At 40.2% G+C, this 14412-nt stretch overlaps 2 protein-coding genes across 4 annotated transcripts in view; both read left to right on the top strand.

The window, feature by feature from the left end:
- The window catches only part of baz1a (bromodomain adjacent to zinc finger domain, 1A), a 43375-nt gene extending 36454 nt beyond the window's left edge, over nt 1–6921 (top strand). For 2 of the 3 annotated variants that reach the window (XM_084144467.1, XM_084144465.1), the window contains exons 23-26: nt 2537–2886; nt 3185–3366; nt 5695–5782; nt 5898–6921. In XM_084144467.1, coding sequence (XP_084000593.1) covers nt 2537–2886; nt 3185–3366; nt 5695–5782; nt 5898–6070 — 793 coding nt within the window. In that variant the 3' untranslated portion in view covers nt 6071–6921. The remainder of the gene's footprint in view (nt 1–2536; nt 2887–3184; nt 3367–5694; nt 5783–5897) is intronic. The other variant, XM_084144466.1, reaches the window with a different exon arrangement.
- A 346-nt stretch (nt 6922–7267) lies between these two features.
- On the top strand, nt 7268–11779 carry cfl2 (cofilin 2 (muscle)). The gene is made up of 4 exons (XM_084143863.1): nt 7268–7362; nt 9493–9800; nt 10145–10221; nt 10618–11779. Exons 1-4 carry the CDS (start codon nt 7360–7362, stop codon nt 10728–10730), a joined length of 501 nt encoding a protein of 166 aa, XP_083999989.1. The 5' UTR covers nt 7268–7359; the 3' UTR covers nt 10731–11779.
- The last annotated feature ends 2633 nt before the right edge of the window (nt 11780–14412 follow it).

Genomic DNA, 14412 nt, shown 5'->3' with positions numbered 1-14412 from the left:
GTGCAGAGAGGAGAGAACAGGGATAGGCAGAGGCATAGTTGACAGGCTGTAGCAAATGGCTACAAAAATGCAGAGGAGATCGGAATGAAATGGGCTAAGCATCTGGGAGCGGAGAGAGCAGGGCCTCCCTCACCAAAAACTTCTACCTCAGAAACTAAAATTGTTTCACTGAACCACCCGAACAAAAACTCTCCCAACTTCCGCCTTTAGAAATCAGAATTGTTGTGAACCACAGCGGTTCAATGTTTAAAGGAATAGACTCAACCCACTTTATTCAGCTAGCCAACTATGACACCATAGCCAACTAGCAAGCTAGCATCCAATAACAATAACACACCGTTTAGCACCAACACTTGGTCACAACAAACCACCAATAATGTGATAACACACTAAACAGATCATTCGTGTCTGTGTCAAGTTCCTTTCATGACGCAGCAATGATTAGACGTTGGCTAGCTAGGACAAGTATATTGTAGTTAGCTACTACAGTACAGCTAGCTGGTCGTGTTGGGGAGCTAGCAATGGCCACTGTGTTGACTTTGTTTGAAGAACGGCTAGCTAGCTAGCTTCGTGCTACAGCCGGCACGGCCGAGGACACTGCCAAGACACAGTAACTACCCACAACAACCCACGAAGCCTAGCTATGACGCCGTAGCTAACTTGCAAGCTAGCATCCATTAACACACAATTTAGCATCAATACTTGGTTACAACAAACTGCCAAGAGTGTGTTAGCACACTAAACAGATAATTCAAGTCCGTGTCTAGTTCCTTTCATAACGCATAACGCAGCAAAAAATTTAAACGTTGGCTAGGACTACATTAACATTGGAAACAGCTCTCCAGCGTTGCTAATCGTTACCAGTAGCTACCCGCTAGCTAGCTAGCCTCGTGCTTCGATACTAACCTACAATTACCTACGGAAACCTACAATAACAACAATACTAACCTATAATAAATACAATACCTAACTACAGCTAACTACCTACCTACGATCTAATACATGGTTAAGCAAAAAATTAAACGTTGGCTAGGACTACATTAACATTGGAACCAGCTCTCCAGCGTTGCTAATCGTTACCAGTAGCTACCCGCTAGCTAGCTAGCCTCGTGCTTCGATACTAACCTACAATTACCTACGGAAACCTACAATAACAACAATACTAACCTATAATAAATACAATACCTAACTACAGCTAACTACCTACCTACGATCTAATACATGGTTAAGCAAAAAATTAAACGTTGGCTAGGACTACATTAACATTGGAAACAGCTCTCCAGCGTTGCTAATCGTTACCAGTAGCTACCCGCTAGCTAGCTAGCCTCGTGCTTCGATACTAACCTACAATTACCTACGGAAACCTACAATAACAACAGTACTAACCTATAATAAATACAATACCTAACTACAGCTAACTACCTACCTACGATCTAATACATGGTTAAGCTTTACTCAACACCATATGAGAAGCTTACCTCCTGCTTACCTCCAGCTAGAGAAAAACACGACCTCTCCCGACAGCTCTCGCTCCTATACCCTCCTTTTTCTAGATCTCCTGATCTCATTGTTATTATTACAGTTATTATTAGCTGTAGGCCTAAGAGCACGTCCTGTTTAGTGTTAATACCGTAACTTAGGCCTATTTCAATATATAGGCTACTGTATTAATCATTCGTTCATGTAATCTCACAGCATATGTGCTTTGAGATGCAATCAAGCATTTTAGTTTTAAAATGAAATAACAAAGGGAGCTTTGGATAATTATCCTAAACAATAAAAAATAACTGTTTTTGTCTTTGCTGTAATAAAGGCTACATAAAAAATATCGTTAGGACAGTCTCTGGTACAGTTATAATTTATTTAGTGTTTACACTGTTCCAAAAGGTCCGAAAAAAAGTATACTGTAATCTGACAGCACCTGTTTGGCACATATAATACTCACACAGCCCTTGCTCCTATACCATCCTTTCCACAACTAAGTCAAATGTCTTAGAGATCGGACTTCCTCCTGAGCAACCAGTAAACATTCCTCTGTTTCGAGTTTATTTTTCACGTCCACCGCATCCATTTTGCTGTCACGTGTTGAGGTATTTCAGTAACAACTTTTCAGTCAGAAACAACAAACAAAATGGCTGTAATTATGTTGCAGCTTCAGCATGGACGGCGCGATAAACACTTGCTCTGCTGCCTGTCCGCTGCAGCAGGGAGGAGAGGGACAACGTGCGCTAGTCAGACACTCGCTGTCATTTTTAATGTATTTTTTACTCAACGTGGCCATCGATCTCCCTTTTGAGTCATTTGTGTGTCTTAATTATTTCATCAAACATTGCGCTTAAAGCATCAGACAAGCTCAGTGCATAGGGGGTGTCTACATCGATTGGTCGGAAGAACAGACTCTCGGTCGACCAAGATGATAAAAAAAATGTTGTACATTTTAATACTTTAAAACATAATAAAAACAACCCAACACATTTTGTTTATTCAGATATCTGAAGTTTCCCTCCCCCGATTCTGTCTCCCTCTTATCCTTTAGTGCTGCTAAAAAGGTCCGGACTGCTGTGAAACCTCCTGTGCCTACTACCAAAGGAGGTCGGTCGAACAGCAGGACCAACTCAAGTCATTCCACCCCCCGGAGCCAGCAGACCACCCCCAAACAGGTCCTCTCAGCCGGGAAGGGAGCCACCTCCAGGTCTTCAGGGAAGAAGCCCACCCCAGTCTCCAACAAGCCCACCCCAGTCTCCAACGGCAGACCACGGCCAGGCAGCAGAGTCAGCTCCCGGCTCAGTAATGAGATATTGGCCACCAACGGTAGCTCCAGCAGGCCAGGAAGCCAGCCCGTTCCATCTCCCTCTCAGGCAGACTCCCGTAAAAGACCAATCTCAGGTAAGACCAGTTCTAAAGACGGGGAGTTGGAAGAGGGTTGTTGTATTGGGTGATAAAAATACAAAATGGTGTTCTTGTAAAGTAGTGTGTCAACATTGCCAGGGTCTTTATATTGCTGAAGATGTAATGCAAAAAAAATCTGTACAGAAGTGTTGAATTGTCATTTTCTCATGTAGCACTTGAAAATACTCAGGGGGGTGTATCAAATACACAACTTCCCTCTAGTTGGGGCTTTCTCACTCTGTGCTCATCTTTGCATTGATATTCACCATCAACTGCTTCGACTCTGTTTCTCCAGCAGAGGTCTCCCACAAGCCCAAGCTGGTCCTGACTCCCTCAGTCTCAGGTTCTTCGTCCAATCGTCGTAGCTCAGGGAGGAACCTAGGAGTCCATGAGCTGTCTGCCTGCGAGCAGATGACTGTAGAGCTAGTCAGACATGAAGACAGCTGGCCCTTCATGAAACTGGTGTCTAGGACACAGGTAATACATTACTTTAAAGGTAGATAGGAGAGGCACACAGAGCGACATGCATGCAAACACAGAGCCATGCATGCATGCATGCATGCATTTAAAGACCCAGCACACACCCATGCAAGCGCTTCTATGAATACACGTTTTCCTATAGTATTACCTAACTAGCTACGTCACTTGTGACACATATACCGTGCCTTCAGAAAGTATTCATATACAGTTGAAGTCGGAAGTTTACATATTTTACATTTTAGACATTTAGCAGACGCTCTTATCCAGAGCGACTGAGTGCATACATTATTTTTTTTATTTTTCATACTGGTCCATACACTTAGGTTGGAGTCATTAAAACTTGTTTTTCAACCACTCCACAAATTTCTTGTTAACAAACTATAGTTTTGGCAAGTCGGTTAGGACATCTACTTGCATGACAAGTAATTTTTCCAACAATTGTTTACAGACAGATTATTTCACTTATAATTCACTGTATCACAATTCCAGTGGGTCAGAAGTTTACATACACTAAATTGACTGTGCCTTTAAACAGCTTGGAAAATTCCAGAAAATGATGTCATGGCTTTAGAAGCTTCTGATAGGCTAATTGACATCATTTGAGTCAATTTGGAGGTGTACCTGTGGTGTACCTGTGGATGACCCCAATCATACTTCCAAAGTTGTGGCAAAATGGCTTAAGGACAACAAAGTCAAGGTATTGGAGTGGCCATCACAAAGCCCTGACCTCAATCCTATAGAAAATGTGTGGGCAGAACTGAAAAAGCGTGTGCGAGCAAGGAGGCCTACAAACCTGACTCAGTTACACCAGCTCTGTCAGGAGGAATGGGCCAAAATTCATCCAACTTATTGTGGGAAGCTTGTGGAAGGCTACCTGAAACGTTTGACCCAAATTAAACAATTTAATGGCAATGCTACCAAATACTAATAGAGTGTATGTAAATGTCTGACCCACTGGGAATGTGATGAAAGAAATAAAAGCTGAAATAAATCATTCTCTCTACTATTATTCTGACATTTCACATTCTTAAAATAAAGTGGTGATCCTAACTGACCTAAGACAGAGAATGAATTTTTACTAGGATTAAATGTCAGGAATTGTGAAACTGAGTTTAAATGTATTTGGCTAAGGTGTATGTATACTTCCAACTTCAACTGTACCCCTTGACTTATTCCATATTTTGTTGTTACAGCCTGAATTCAAAATGGATTCAATTGATTTTTTTTCTAACCCATCTGTCCATTAATGAGAAAGTGAACACATGTTTTTAGAAATGTTTGCGCATTTATTGAAAATGAAATTTCTTTTTACATAATTATTCACACCCCTGAGTAAATACTTTTGTAGAAGCACCTTTGGCAGCGATTACAACTGTGAGTCTTTCTGGATAAGTCTAAGCTTTGCACACCTGGATTGTGCAACGTTTGCCATTTTTATGCTTTTCAAAATTCTTCAAGCTCTGTCAAATAGTTTGTTGATCATTGCTAGACAACCATTTTCAGGTCTTGGCATAGATTGTAACTCGGCCACTCAGGAACATTCACTGTCTTGTTGGTAAGCCACTTTGGCCTTGTGTTTTAGGTTATTGTCCTGCTGAAAGGTGAATTCATCTCCCAGTGTCAGGTGGAAAGCAGACAACCAGGTTTTCCTCTAGGATTTTACCTGTACTTAGCTCCATTCCATTTTTTTTATCCTTAACTCTCCAGTCCTTAACGATTACAAGCATACCCATAACATGATGCAACCACCACTATGCTTGAAAATATGGAGCGTGGTATTTAGTAATGTGTTGTATTGGATTTGCTCCAAACACTTTGTATTGAGAACAAAAATGTATTGCTTTGACAAAAAATGTTTGTTACTTTAGTGCCTTGTTGCAAACAGGATGCATGTTTTGGAATATTTGTATTTTATACAGGCTTCCTCCTGTAACCAAAATATAGGTATCGGGTGTATGTGAATGGTTCTCTGCTTTTTTGCAGGTGAATTCATTAACACTTCAATTGGCTAACGCCTCCCTAATTTCAAATGCAAACAGCCCCCATGGTTTAATACCCCCCACCCTCCCAATTTGCCAGTTACCCACTGATATGTATAGAAGGGTTATACTTGCAAGAATGTGGAAAATAACGGGCTGTTTGAAAGGGGTTCATATAAACATTGCCCTATATATTTTTACTGGTAACATACCTTCTGTCATACTCACTAGTGATGTCTTAAATACTTCACTAGTCAACCTAAATACTAACTTGTTGTATTGCTTTGAGATTCGCTGATTGTTTTCTTTTTAATTGACCTGATTTTGTCTGTCCTCACTTCTGCAGGTTCCAGACTACTTTGACATTATCAAAAAGCCCATTGCGCTGAGCACTATCAGAGAAAAGGTTAACAACTGTGAATATAAAACAGCCAGTAAGTTGAGCTTTTGTTTTTCCCTGTTAACTAAAACGTGTTTATGCTGTCATGTTTCTGTACTTCACCAGATGGGAAATTTGATTTGATCCATTTTCCTTTTTTTTTTTCACAGTGGAGTACGTTGACGACGTGGAGCTCATGTTCGCCAACTGTTTACAATACAACCCTCAGCACACAAATGAAGCTAAAGCAGGAACAAGGCTCCAAGCCTTCTTCAACTCAGAGATCTCTAACCTGGGGCTGGCGGACCGGACCACTCCTCCACAGAAGCGGTCCCGGATGTAAAGCTGACTGACTGAAACTACTGAGTCATATTCATTAGTGCACACCGTTGCAAACTGTAGCAAAATGTTTTTTACCTTAATGTTTTTTGACAAAAACAAGTTTCTTATTGGACAAATTCAGGTAGTCCCTCCCTGTTTCACTTTTTTGTTTTCATCCATTTGTTTTCTAGTGAATACCACCATTCATTGGAAAGTCTGAACATTCCCAAAGCATTGGCAGTGTAATATAATTCCCTCAAGATAATGCAGGAACAACTAACTCGCTGTGAAAGTTTTTGCACTGAATATTTGAAAACTACTCCTTTCTATTCGTATTCACTCAGGGAAAACGAATTGTGGTTTGAAAAAACAATGTTTTTAACAGTGCATTTTTATATTTTGTATCTTGGCAGCATTTCTAGACAAATACAATTGTGCACATACTTTTCTTATTTGACTATTTCAGTTCAATTTAGATGACTTAAGTATTAACTTTGAATATGGACAGTTTTGCATTTGTGCATTTCACATTAGTGAACAGTAAAAACACATTTCGCATGGACTGTTTCAGGTTCCCATCTTTCAGTGAAACACTACACTGGAACCTGATTTATTGTTCCTTATTTCCTATAATTCATTGGTTATTTATTTTAGTTTTGAAGGTAAGAACTTTTATTTATATTTTTATAGAACATGTTTGTTTTGTTTTTGTAAAGAATTATTGGCATAGTTTTGAGTTCCAACTATAGAAAACTGTTTCCGGGTAGGGTTTAAATACTGAGCGTTGTCCCCCTAAATTTCTCACCTCTGCTTTTGTATTTGCTATCGTGTATATTTTCTATATGTAAAAAATAAATTCACCTGATTTTAATATTTCTTGGTCATCTCTCACTTTTGTTGCCAATCTGATCCATAAATATGAAGTGCATGAATGTATTAATGGCGTGTATGTTTTAGGATAATATTTTTTCTACACCTCACTGAGTTAAAATGGCCTCAATCTTTTGGTAGGGTTAGAGAAATAACTTGTAACTTTCCTGCCGGGAAGTTGGTTAGCCGGAGTTGAGTGTAGTAGTCCGCAAGTCAACCTAGCTTCATTGTCAACCGTGTCCAGGACAAATTCCTCTTATCCCTTCGAATCCCATTCCTGATCCCTCCCGCCGCAAGTGCAGTGACTCATACTCGCTCGCCCCTTACTCCGCCCCTCGCTCTCTCTCTCACACCCGGTCAGGTCGTTCATACCCATATCTCTTTACCCCAAAAGATTTCCCCACATAATAGCAAATCTCACGGGACCGACGATCGGACAACATGGTAAGATTCTTTACTCTTCTAGTTGAGTGCTGAAACTACTCTGGTAGTTTCTAGTTGAGTGCTGATTTTAACTTTTTGTAACTTTTGCAACATTGGGCTGTGTGTTCGACAGTAACATTGGCTTACTTGCTTTCGCACCCATGTTTGATTGCTGGTTACAGTTCGGCATTCGGCAGTGGTGAGCTATAGCTACAATGTTTGTTCAATATATATATAAAAGTTATTTCGTTTGTAAAATCAATTCCAATTTAAGATCATTACAGGGCCTGCATTGTCAGGCGGCCATTTTAACCTAATTATAGCGCAGTCCGCTATCTAACGGTAAAGTTATTCACTCTACTACTGCCAGTTAGCTTCATGATCTAAAAGTTTAGCGAAGTTGGCTTGCTAGCTAATAACATAGCTACGTGATAGCAATGACGTTTTCTACACGACAAGCTACCTAAAATGATTGGGACTAGCTAACTTGTAATGGTCTTGCCTGCATCCTGTTTTGTTTGATTGCACTCAAACCAATGCGCCCATGCGGATTTCCACGCTTGTTTGACCGTGGAAACTAGCTAGCATTTGCAGCTAATACTGTTCCCATAGCTACTGGTTTACTGCAATGGGCCTAGCCGACTAAACCCAACTCCACGATTTACAATGGAGTTGAGTGGCGACTAGTGTGGGCGCACTGGAGCTCCGAAGTCACACAATTATTTCAGGACCCAAAAGACTAGCCTGCAATTACATAACAATGTTGTGTGTAATTGCAGGCTTTGCGTGCTGAAATCAGTCGTTTTTGACAACGTCATTTTGTGACGTCCTAGGTCCAGTCAGCCCATACTGGTCGCAGCTCAACACCATAACTCGTGGAGTTGTTTAATCGGCTACCGTGGTACGTGACACATGCACATGTTGCTAGACATGCAAAAGTTTGCTGTCTCATTCACTGACGGTTACTAGTGTGGTGGTCACTAACTAGTCACAGGTCAGCGAGTTTCGTACACTTGATATATTGAGGGTGGCTAGCCAGCAGTCACCACTGTGTTGGAATGTCGTACTATTGACACGGCTTGGCTTTCTGGTCCGATTGTCATCTTTAATAGAGAGAACACTTTGGCCAACTGACATAGCAGCCTATGTAGCCCAAATGCCGGCAGATGGCGATATTGATCCGTTATGATGGTTTCATCTTGCTGTCCAAACGTATGTAGTCGGCAATACACTCATATACCCCGTGGACCGGTTCGTACCTCAAACGTTCTCCATTCAGGCTGCAAGGGCGTCGATTTCCTCCTTAACTACATTTAATGGCGAGAAGGCGGTAAAAATATAGGAAAATATGCGTACTTTATGAAACACCATTTCCACCACCATGCTAGTGGCTAATGCTACTTCCTGAGGTTGCCCTGCTTTCAGCCAGAGGTAAACAACAGACTGTTGCAAGCTGAACGCGGTTCGCAACATCCAGGACTAGTATTCCTAGGCGCATTAGCTACTTTAGCATTGTGGTGGAAAATGGTGTTTCATAAAGAAAGTACGCATATTTTCTGTTATTTAAAATCTAGTTCAGGAGGAAATCGACGCCTTTGCAGCCTGAATGGAGAATGTTTTAGGTAAGAACCGGTCCAAGGGGGATATGAGTGTATTGCTGGCTGCATACAATGCTTTTGGAAGGTAAGATGAAACCATCAATATGCCACCTTCCGGCCTTTGGCCTGCAGCCTATGCAAAATGACTCTGCATGTGTGGTGGTAGATAGTGTCAGAGTGAAATAGTGTTGATTCATTGTAAGTGAGTGTCAAAGGAAAGAAAGGCTATGATCAATGCTGCAGTCATTTGTTATTCTGTCTGCATGACTACTGGTAACTAGCTACATACTGTATGTGTGAAGGTTTGTATTTCCAATACCTTGTTAAGGAAAGCATTTCCTATCTCCATGCTGTTAGCTATAGGCCTAGATTCAATGTCCACATCATAAATAAACAGGATGTCTTTGCAGTCTTTAATGTCAGCCATGTACCCTATGTTTACTAGCTATTGAACAGGTAACAACAATCTAGGCAGCTATGTCATCTGGTTCACATTGATTTCTAAATCACACCTTGAATGAACCTTGTGTATCATTCTCCCCTCTTTCCACAGGCCTCTGGTGTCACTGTAAACGATGAAGTCATCAAGGTCTTCAATGACATGAAGGTCAGGAAGTCATCCTCTACTGAAGATGTAAAAAAGCGTAAAAAGGCTGTGCTGTTTTGCCTCAGTGATGACAAGAAGAAGATCATCGTAGAGGAGGGCAAGTGGATCCTCGTTGGTGACATTGGGGAGTCGGTGGACGACCCATACGCCTGTTTCGTCAAGCTTTTACCTCTCAACGATTGCAGATATGGCTTATACGATGCCACATATGAAACAAAAGAATCCAAGAAAGAAGACCTGGTATTTATATTTTGGTACGTTTGTACGTTGTCCTTTGTTAGTTTGGATGGTGCAAAGCTACTGTCAAGAATGTTTCTTAAAAGCCTATATTCCCTAGCCTGGCTGGGGAGTCATTTGGTAGGTACCCTAGATCAGTGGCTGTGTTAACCACCGGTTCAATCTCTGGGATCTGACACCGAATTAGTCAATTATTATTAAGTGTTGTGTAGGAGGACCATAACTTGGTGGTCCCTGGTATAAAAAAGTTTGAGAAACACAAATGTTGCTGCTGCTTTCATTTGTGTGGTATGGATTACTATGGAATAAGGACGTTATTAGCTAGGCTTATTAAGTTGTTGTGTTTCCCTCCTTATTCTAGGGCACCTGAGGGTGCGCCCTTGAAAAGCAAGATGATCTATGCTAGCTCTAAAGATGCCATTAAAAAGAAGTTCACAGGTAAGTGAAAATTGCTATATCAAATAACTATTCCTGTATGTTTGACCTGATATTGTATGATCGTGTGGTTCAGTAATTTATTCAGGTGATGTCAGAAAATTTGCATAGCCTAGTTTTTACTATCTTATCAAAACTATTAACTATTAATAACTACATAAGTTATTTTATTTTCCTATATATGTTCTATGAAAGTGTCATGAATGTCGTTGTTGGCGTTTCAAGTTATTCAATATACCATTTAATTTGTACCCCATAGATCCATAGAAAGTTTAGAGAAGAAAAGGTGTGGTATCAAACAAAATCCCCCTGCAATTATTGAAAGTGCCTCCTTAGTATTCAACACAACAGTATAAAACAGATGGGAATTAACTCTATATACACCCCTTTGTTTTTCAGGTATCAAACACGAATGGCAAGTCAACGGATTAGACGACATCCAGGACCGTGCCACCCTGGCAGACAAGTTGGGAGGCAACGTGGTGGTATCACTCGAAGGGTTACCATTGTAAATGGAAAATACTACATGCCATCTGGATTCCTGACGCTTTCATCTTAGCAGCTGTATCTATAGCATTTGAGCCTAAAGGAATTGCTTTAGGCTTTTTTTCTGTTTTTTTTTCTTCATACAATGGAAGGAGATCTCATTAACATATGCGAAAGACTACAAGTTATTTTGCCAGACGACTTCTTCAAAAAAAATCCTTGTTGTTTTTTGTTTTTTTAACCTTCAAGGAATGCTCACACATCACGTGTTTTTCCAAACAAATATGAACAGCAACGCCACACTACCTGAGATTAATAACACTCCCACAACAAAAACATTAAGATTAGCACTGTTTTTGCATTCTTTGCCACTTAAACAGTGACTAAATGCTCAGTAGCGTAGGAAAATGTGAATGCTTTCTATAATGCCTTGACAGTCATATTCACTGCCCCGGTTACAGCTAATAGCAAGTATTTTGCACTCATGAGGTTTTCATATGACTGACTTATTTATTTGAACTGTTCTATCTTATCCAATATGTTATTTGACATTGCAAAACACGTAATAGACTATGCATATACTAAGCACTTTGTTTATACACTACAGAAGTTGAGGCAAAAAGGTCAAGAATAACTAAAGAATATCTGTATTTATGTCAACTAGATAGAGATGTTACTAGTTTTCATTCCTTTTATGCAAATGGACAAGAACAGATTAGTATTTGACTGTTCAATTGCCGCCTTACTTTCATTTGAATGTACAGTACACCACAGTAAAAAGGAGGGTTGGTGCTTGCAGTTTTTTTTAACACTAAAAGTATCAAAAATATCAGTAAAGATGGCAATATGTGCATTTGGAACCTTAAGTGGAACATTGTTTTTGAGATGGGGCGAGGAGGTTGCCACTTTACAATAAAACCTTGTGGCAGATAACAGAATGAAGTGTATTCTGTTCTGGGTTGTCTATCTGTATCTGTTCATCAGGAGGGCTGGGCAGCAATAAAGAGATGCATGACTGATTTTCTTTAACAGGAAATCGAAAAGATCTGGTCTACATGCTGTGTTTTGCTACATTGCCTTGGTTAGTGTTTTATTCAATTAAACCGGATGCAGTGAGTGACGATCTTCTTGGCTCTGTTCAGAACTGTACAATGTTACGGAACATTCGGATATAAATATATTGTTTAGAATAGATAGCATTCTCTGTCGTGTAGAATAGGGAATTTCAGTTCTATATTTTCTGTGTACGGTGGTTTCTCTGATGCTTTTCATATCTAATGTCTACAGTTTTATGAGGGAAGCCAAGCTAGTAAAAATCAAATTTTATTTGTCACATACACGTGTTTAGCAGATGTTATAGCGGGTGTAGCGAAATGCTTGTGCTTCTAGCTCCGACAGTGCAGTAATATCTAACAAGTAATATCTATCAATTTTACAACATATACACACAAAACTAGTAAGGAATGGAATTTAAGAATATATACATATATGGACAAGCAATGACAGAGCGGCATGGACTAACATACAGTAGAATATTATAGAATACAGTATATACATATGAGATGAGTAGTGCAAGATATGTCAACATTATTAAAGTGACTAGTGTTCCATTTCTTAAAGTGGCCAGTGATTTCAATAGGCAGCAGCAGCAGCCTCTAATGTGCTAGTGATGGCTATTTAACAGTCTGATGGCCTTGAGATAGAAGCTATTTTTCATTTTCTCGGTCCCAGCTTTGATGCACCTGTACTGACCTCGCCTTCTGGATGATAGCGGGGTGAACAGGCAGTGGCTCGGGTGGTTGATGTCCTTGATGATCTTTTTGGCCTTCCTGTGACATCGGGTGCTGTAGGAGTACAGTAAATCATTAATGACCGATCATACTGTATGTCATGGTGAATTGGAGTACTGTCAACTGTAATTTGAACGTCTATAGATTAACTCATATTTGTAATTTATTTAATGTAGCGATCTTTCAACATTAACACTAAGAGTACTGCAGCTTCCCGAAATTAATTTAGCCAGCTTTTCGTACGCTCTAAGGGCAGTTGTTCCCTGTCCCTTCATTTGAGCAGGGCAGAGTGTTTCTAGGAGAGAGAGCAGACTTGTGTGTCTTCTACTGCAACTGGGCTGGGGTCCAGGCCTGCTGCCTGCTCCCTGTGGAGAATTTGATCTGCAGGCAGTGAGCAATCCTCTGCTGGTCAGAGCTATTTATGGCCAACACATGCTTTTGTGCCTTGTCATCGTTGTCCACAAATGGCAAAACGGACAAGCTTCCAAAGAGCAATGAAAGGGAAGCCCTGTTAGAGGAGGAGAGCAGTAAGTTAGAGTACACATGCCCGCTGCACCCTACCAAGAATGCTTTTCCCACTCAAGGAACAGAATAGGAGAGGAATGGAAAAACACATTGAAAAAATCCTTGAAGTATTATAAGATGTTGTAAACCCCTGCTTATGGGAACTATCTAACTCAACAGATGGCCCATACCTGTGACAGCTAAGATATACTGTATGGTGTAGCTTGGTGTCACACCGAATACACTTGAACCAGCTCTGAATGTAACTGCCTGGATTGACTAGAGTTACGGATATCCCAGACCCAGGGCAACAGCACTAGTTTTATACTAGCGTATGCTGGAACATTGTTTACATGCAATAAGACTAGATTGACTAGGCTACAAATCTGTGAGCGATGAGTAGTACCCAGTGATGTCCCCAGTGGTGTCTGGAACCTACTAGTCATGGTTATGAAACTGGTCTCCAGGCTCCTGCTGTGTAACTTCTCCCATATAGACAAGTCACACAAACATGTCCCTGGGTGTATTATCAGACAGGGTCAAGACAGGTTATTAAAAAAAAAGTATAAAAAACGTTTATCTTTCAAATACTTCTACTATATGCTGCCAAAAGTCTCAGTAAGCTCAGCGCATCATGTTCAGGCATCTAAATGTTATTGGACTTCAGTGGTGGAAAAAGTACCCAATTGTCATACTTCAGTAAAAGTAAAGATACCTTAATAGAAAATGACTCAAGTAAAAGTGAAAGTCACCCAGTGAAATACTACTTGAGTAAGAGTTTGATTTTAAATATACTTAAGTATCGAAAGTAAATGTAATTGCAAAAATGCGTGAATTGGGCCATTTTCCTGTCCTGCTAAGCATTCAAGATGTAACAAGTACTTTTGGGTGTCAGGGAAAATGTATGGAGTAATAATAATATGCCATTTAGCAGACGCTTTTATCCAAAGCGACTTACAGTCATGCGTGCATACATTTTTGTGTATGGGTGGTCCCGGGGATCGAACCCACTACCTTGGCGTTACAAGCGCCGTGCTCTACCAGCTGAGCTACAGAGGACCACCAGTAAAAAGTACATTATTTTCTTTAGGAATGTACAGGGAAAATGTATGGAGTAAAAAGTACATTATTTTCTTTAGGAATGTAGTGAAGTAGAAGTTGTCAAAAATATAAATAGTAAAGTACAGATACCCCAAAAACCGACTTAAGTAGTACTTTACAGTAATTTTACTTAAGTAGTACTTTACACCACTGTTGGTCTTACGATGAACAGCAGCCTACTGTATTATATTCACAGTTAAGATTTTTTTTAATGTAACTGTTTTCCTGTTTTCCTCTCTCCCATGGCAAATGGTTTCCCACTGTATTGAATTCAGAATGTGGTCCCTTTATCAGACCACTTAACATAGACACC

This window comes from Coregonus lavaretus (genome assembly GCF_964263955.1).
Source record: "Coregonus lavaretus genome assembly, chromosome: 27".
Lineage (NCBI taxonomy): Eukaryota > Metazoa > Chordata > Actinopteri > Salmoniformes > Salmonidae > Coregonus > Coregonus lavaretus.
This window is presented reverse-complemented; position numbering and strand designations above follow the sequence as displayed.

Excerpts from the sequence above, each read along its gene's own strand:
- cfl2 (XM_084143863.1), top strand. Across the intron at positions 9,801-10,144 it reads GACCTGGTATTTATATTTTG|GGCACCTGAGGGTGCGCCCT; the intron begins GTACGTTTGTAC and ends TCCTTATTCTAG. Across the intron at positions 10,222-10,617 it reads CATTAAAAAGAAGTTCACAG|GTATCAAACACGAATGGCAA; the intron begins GTAAGTGAAAAT and ends TTTGTTTTTCAG.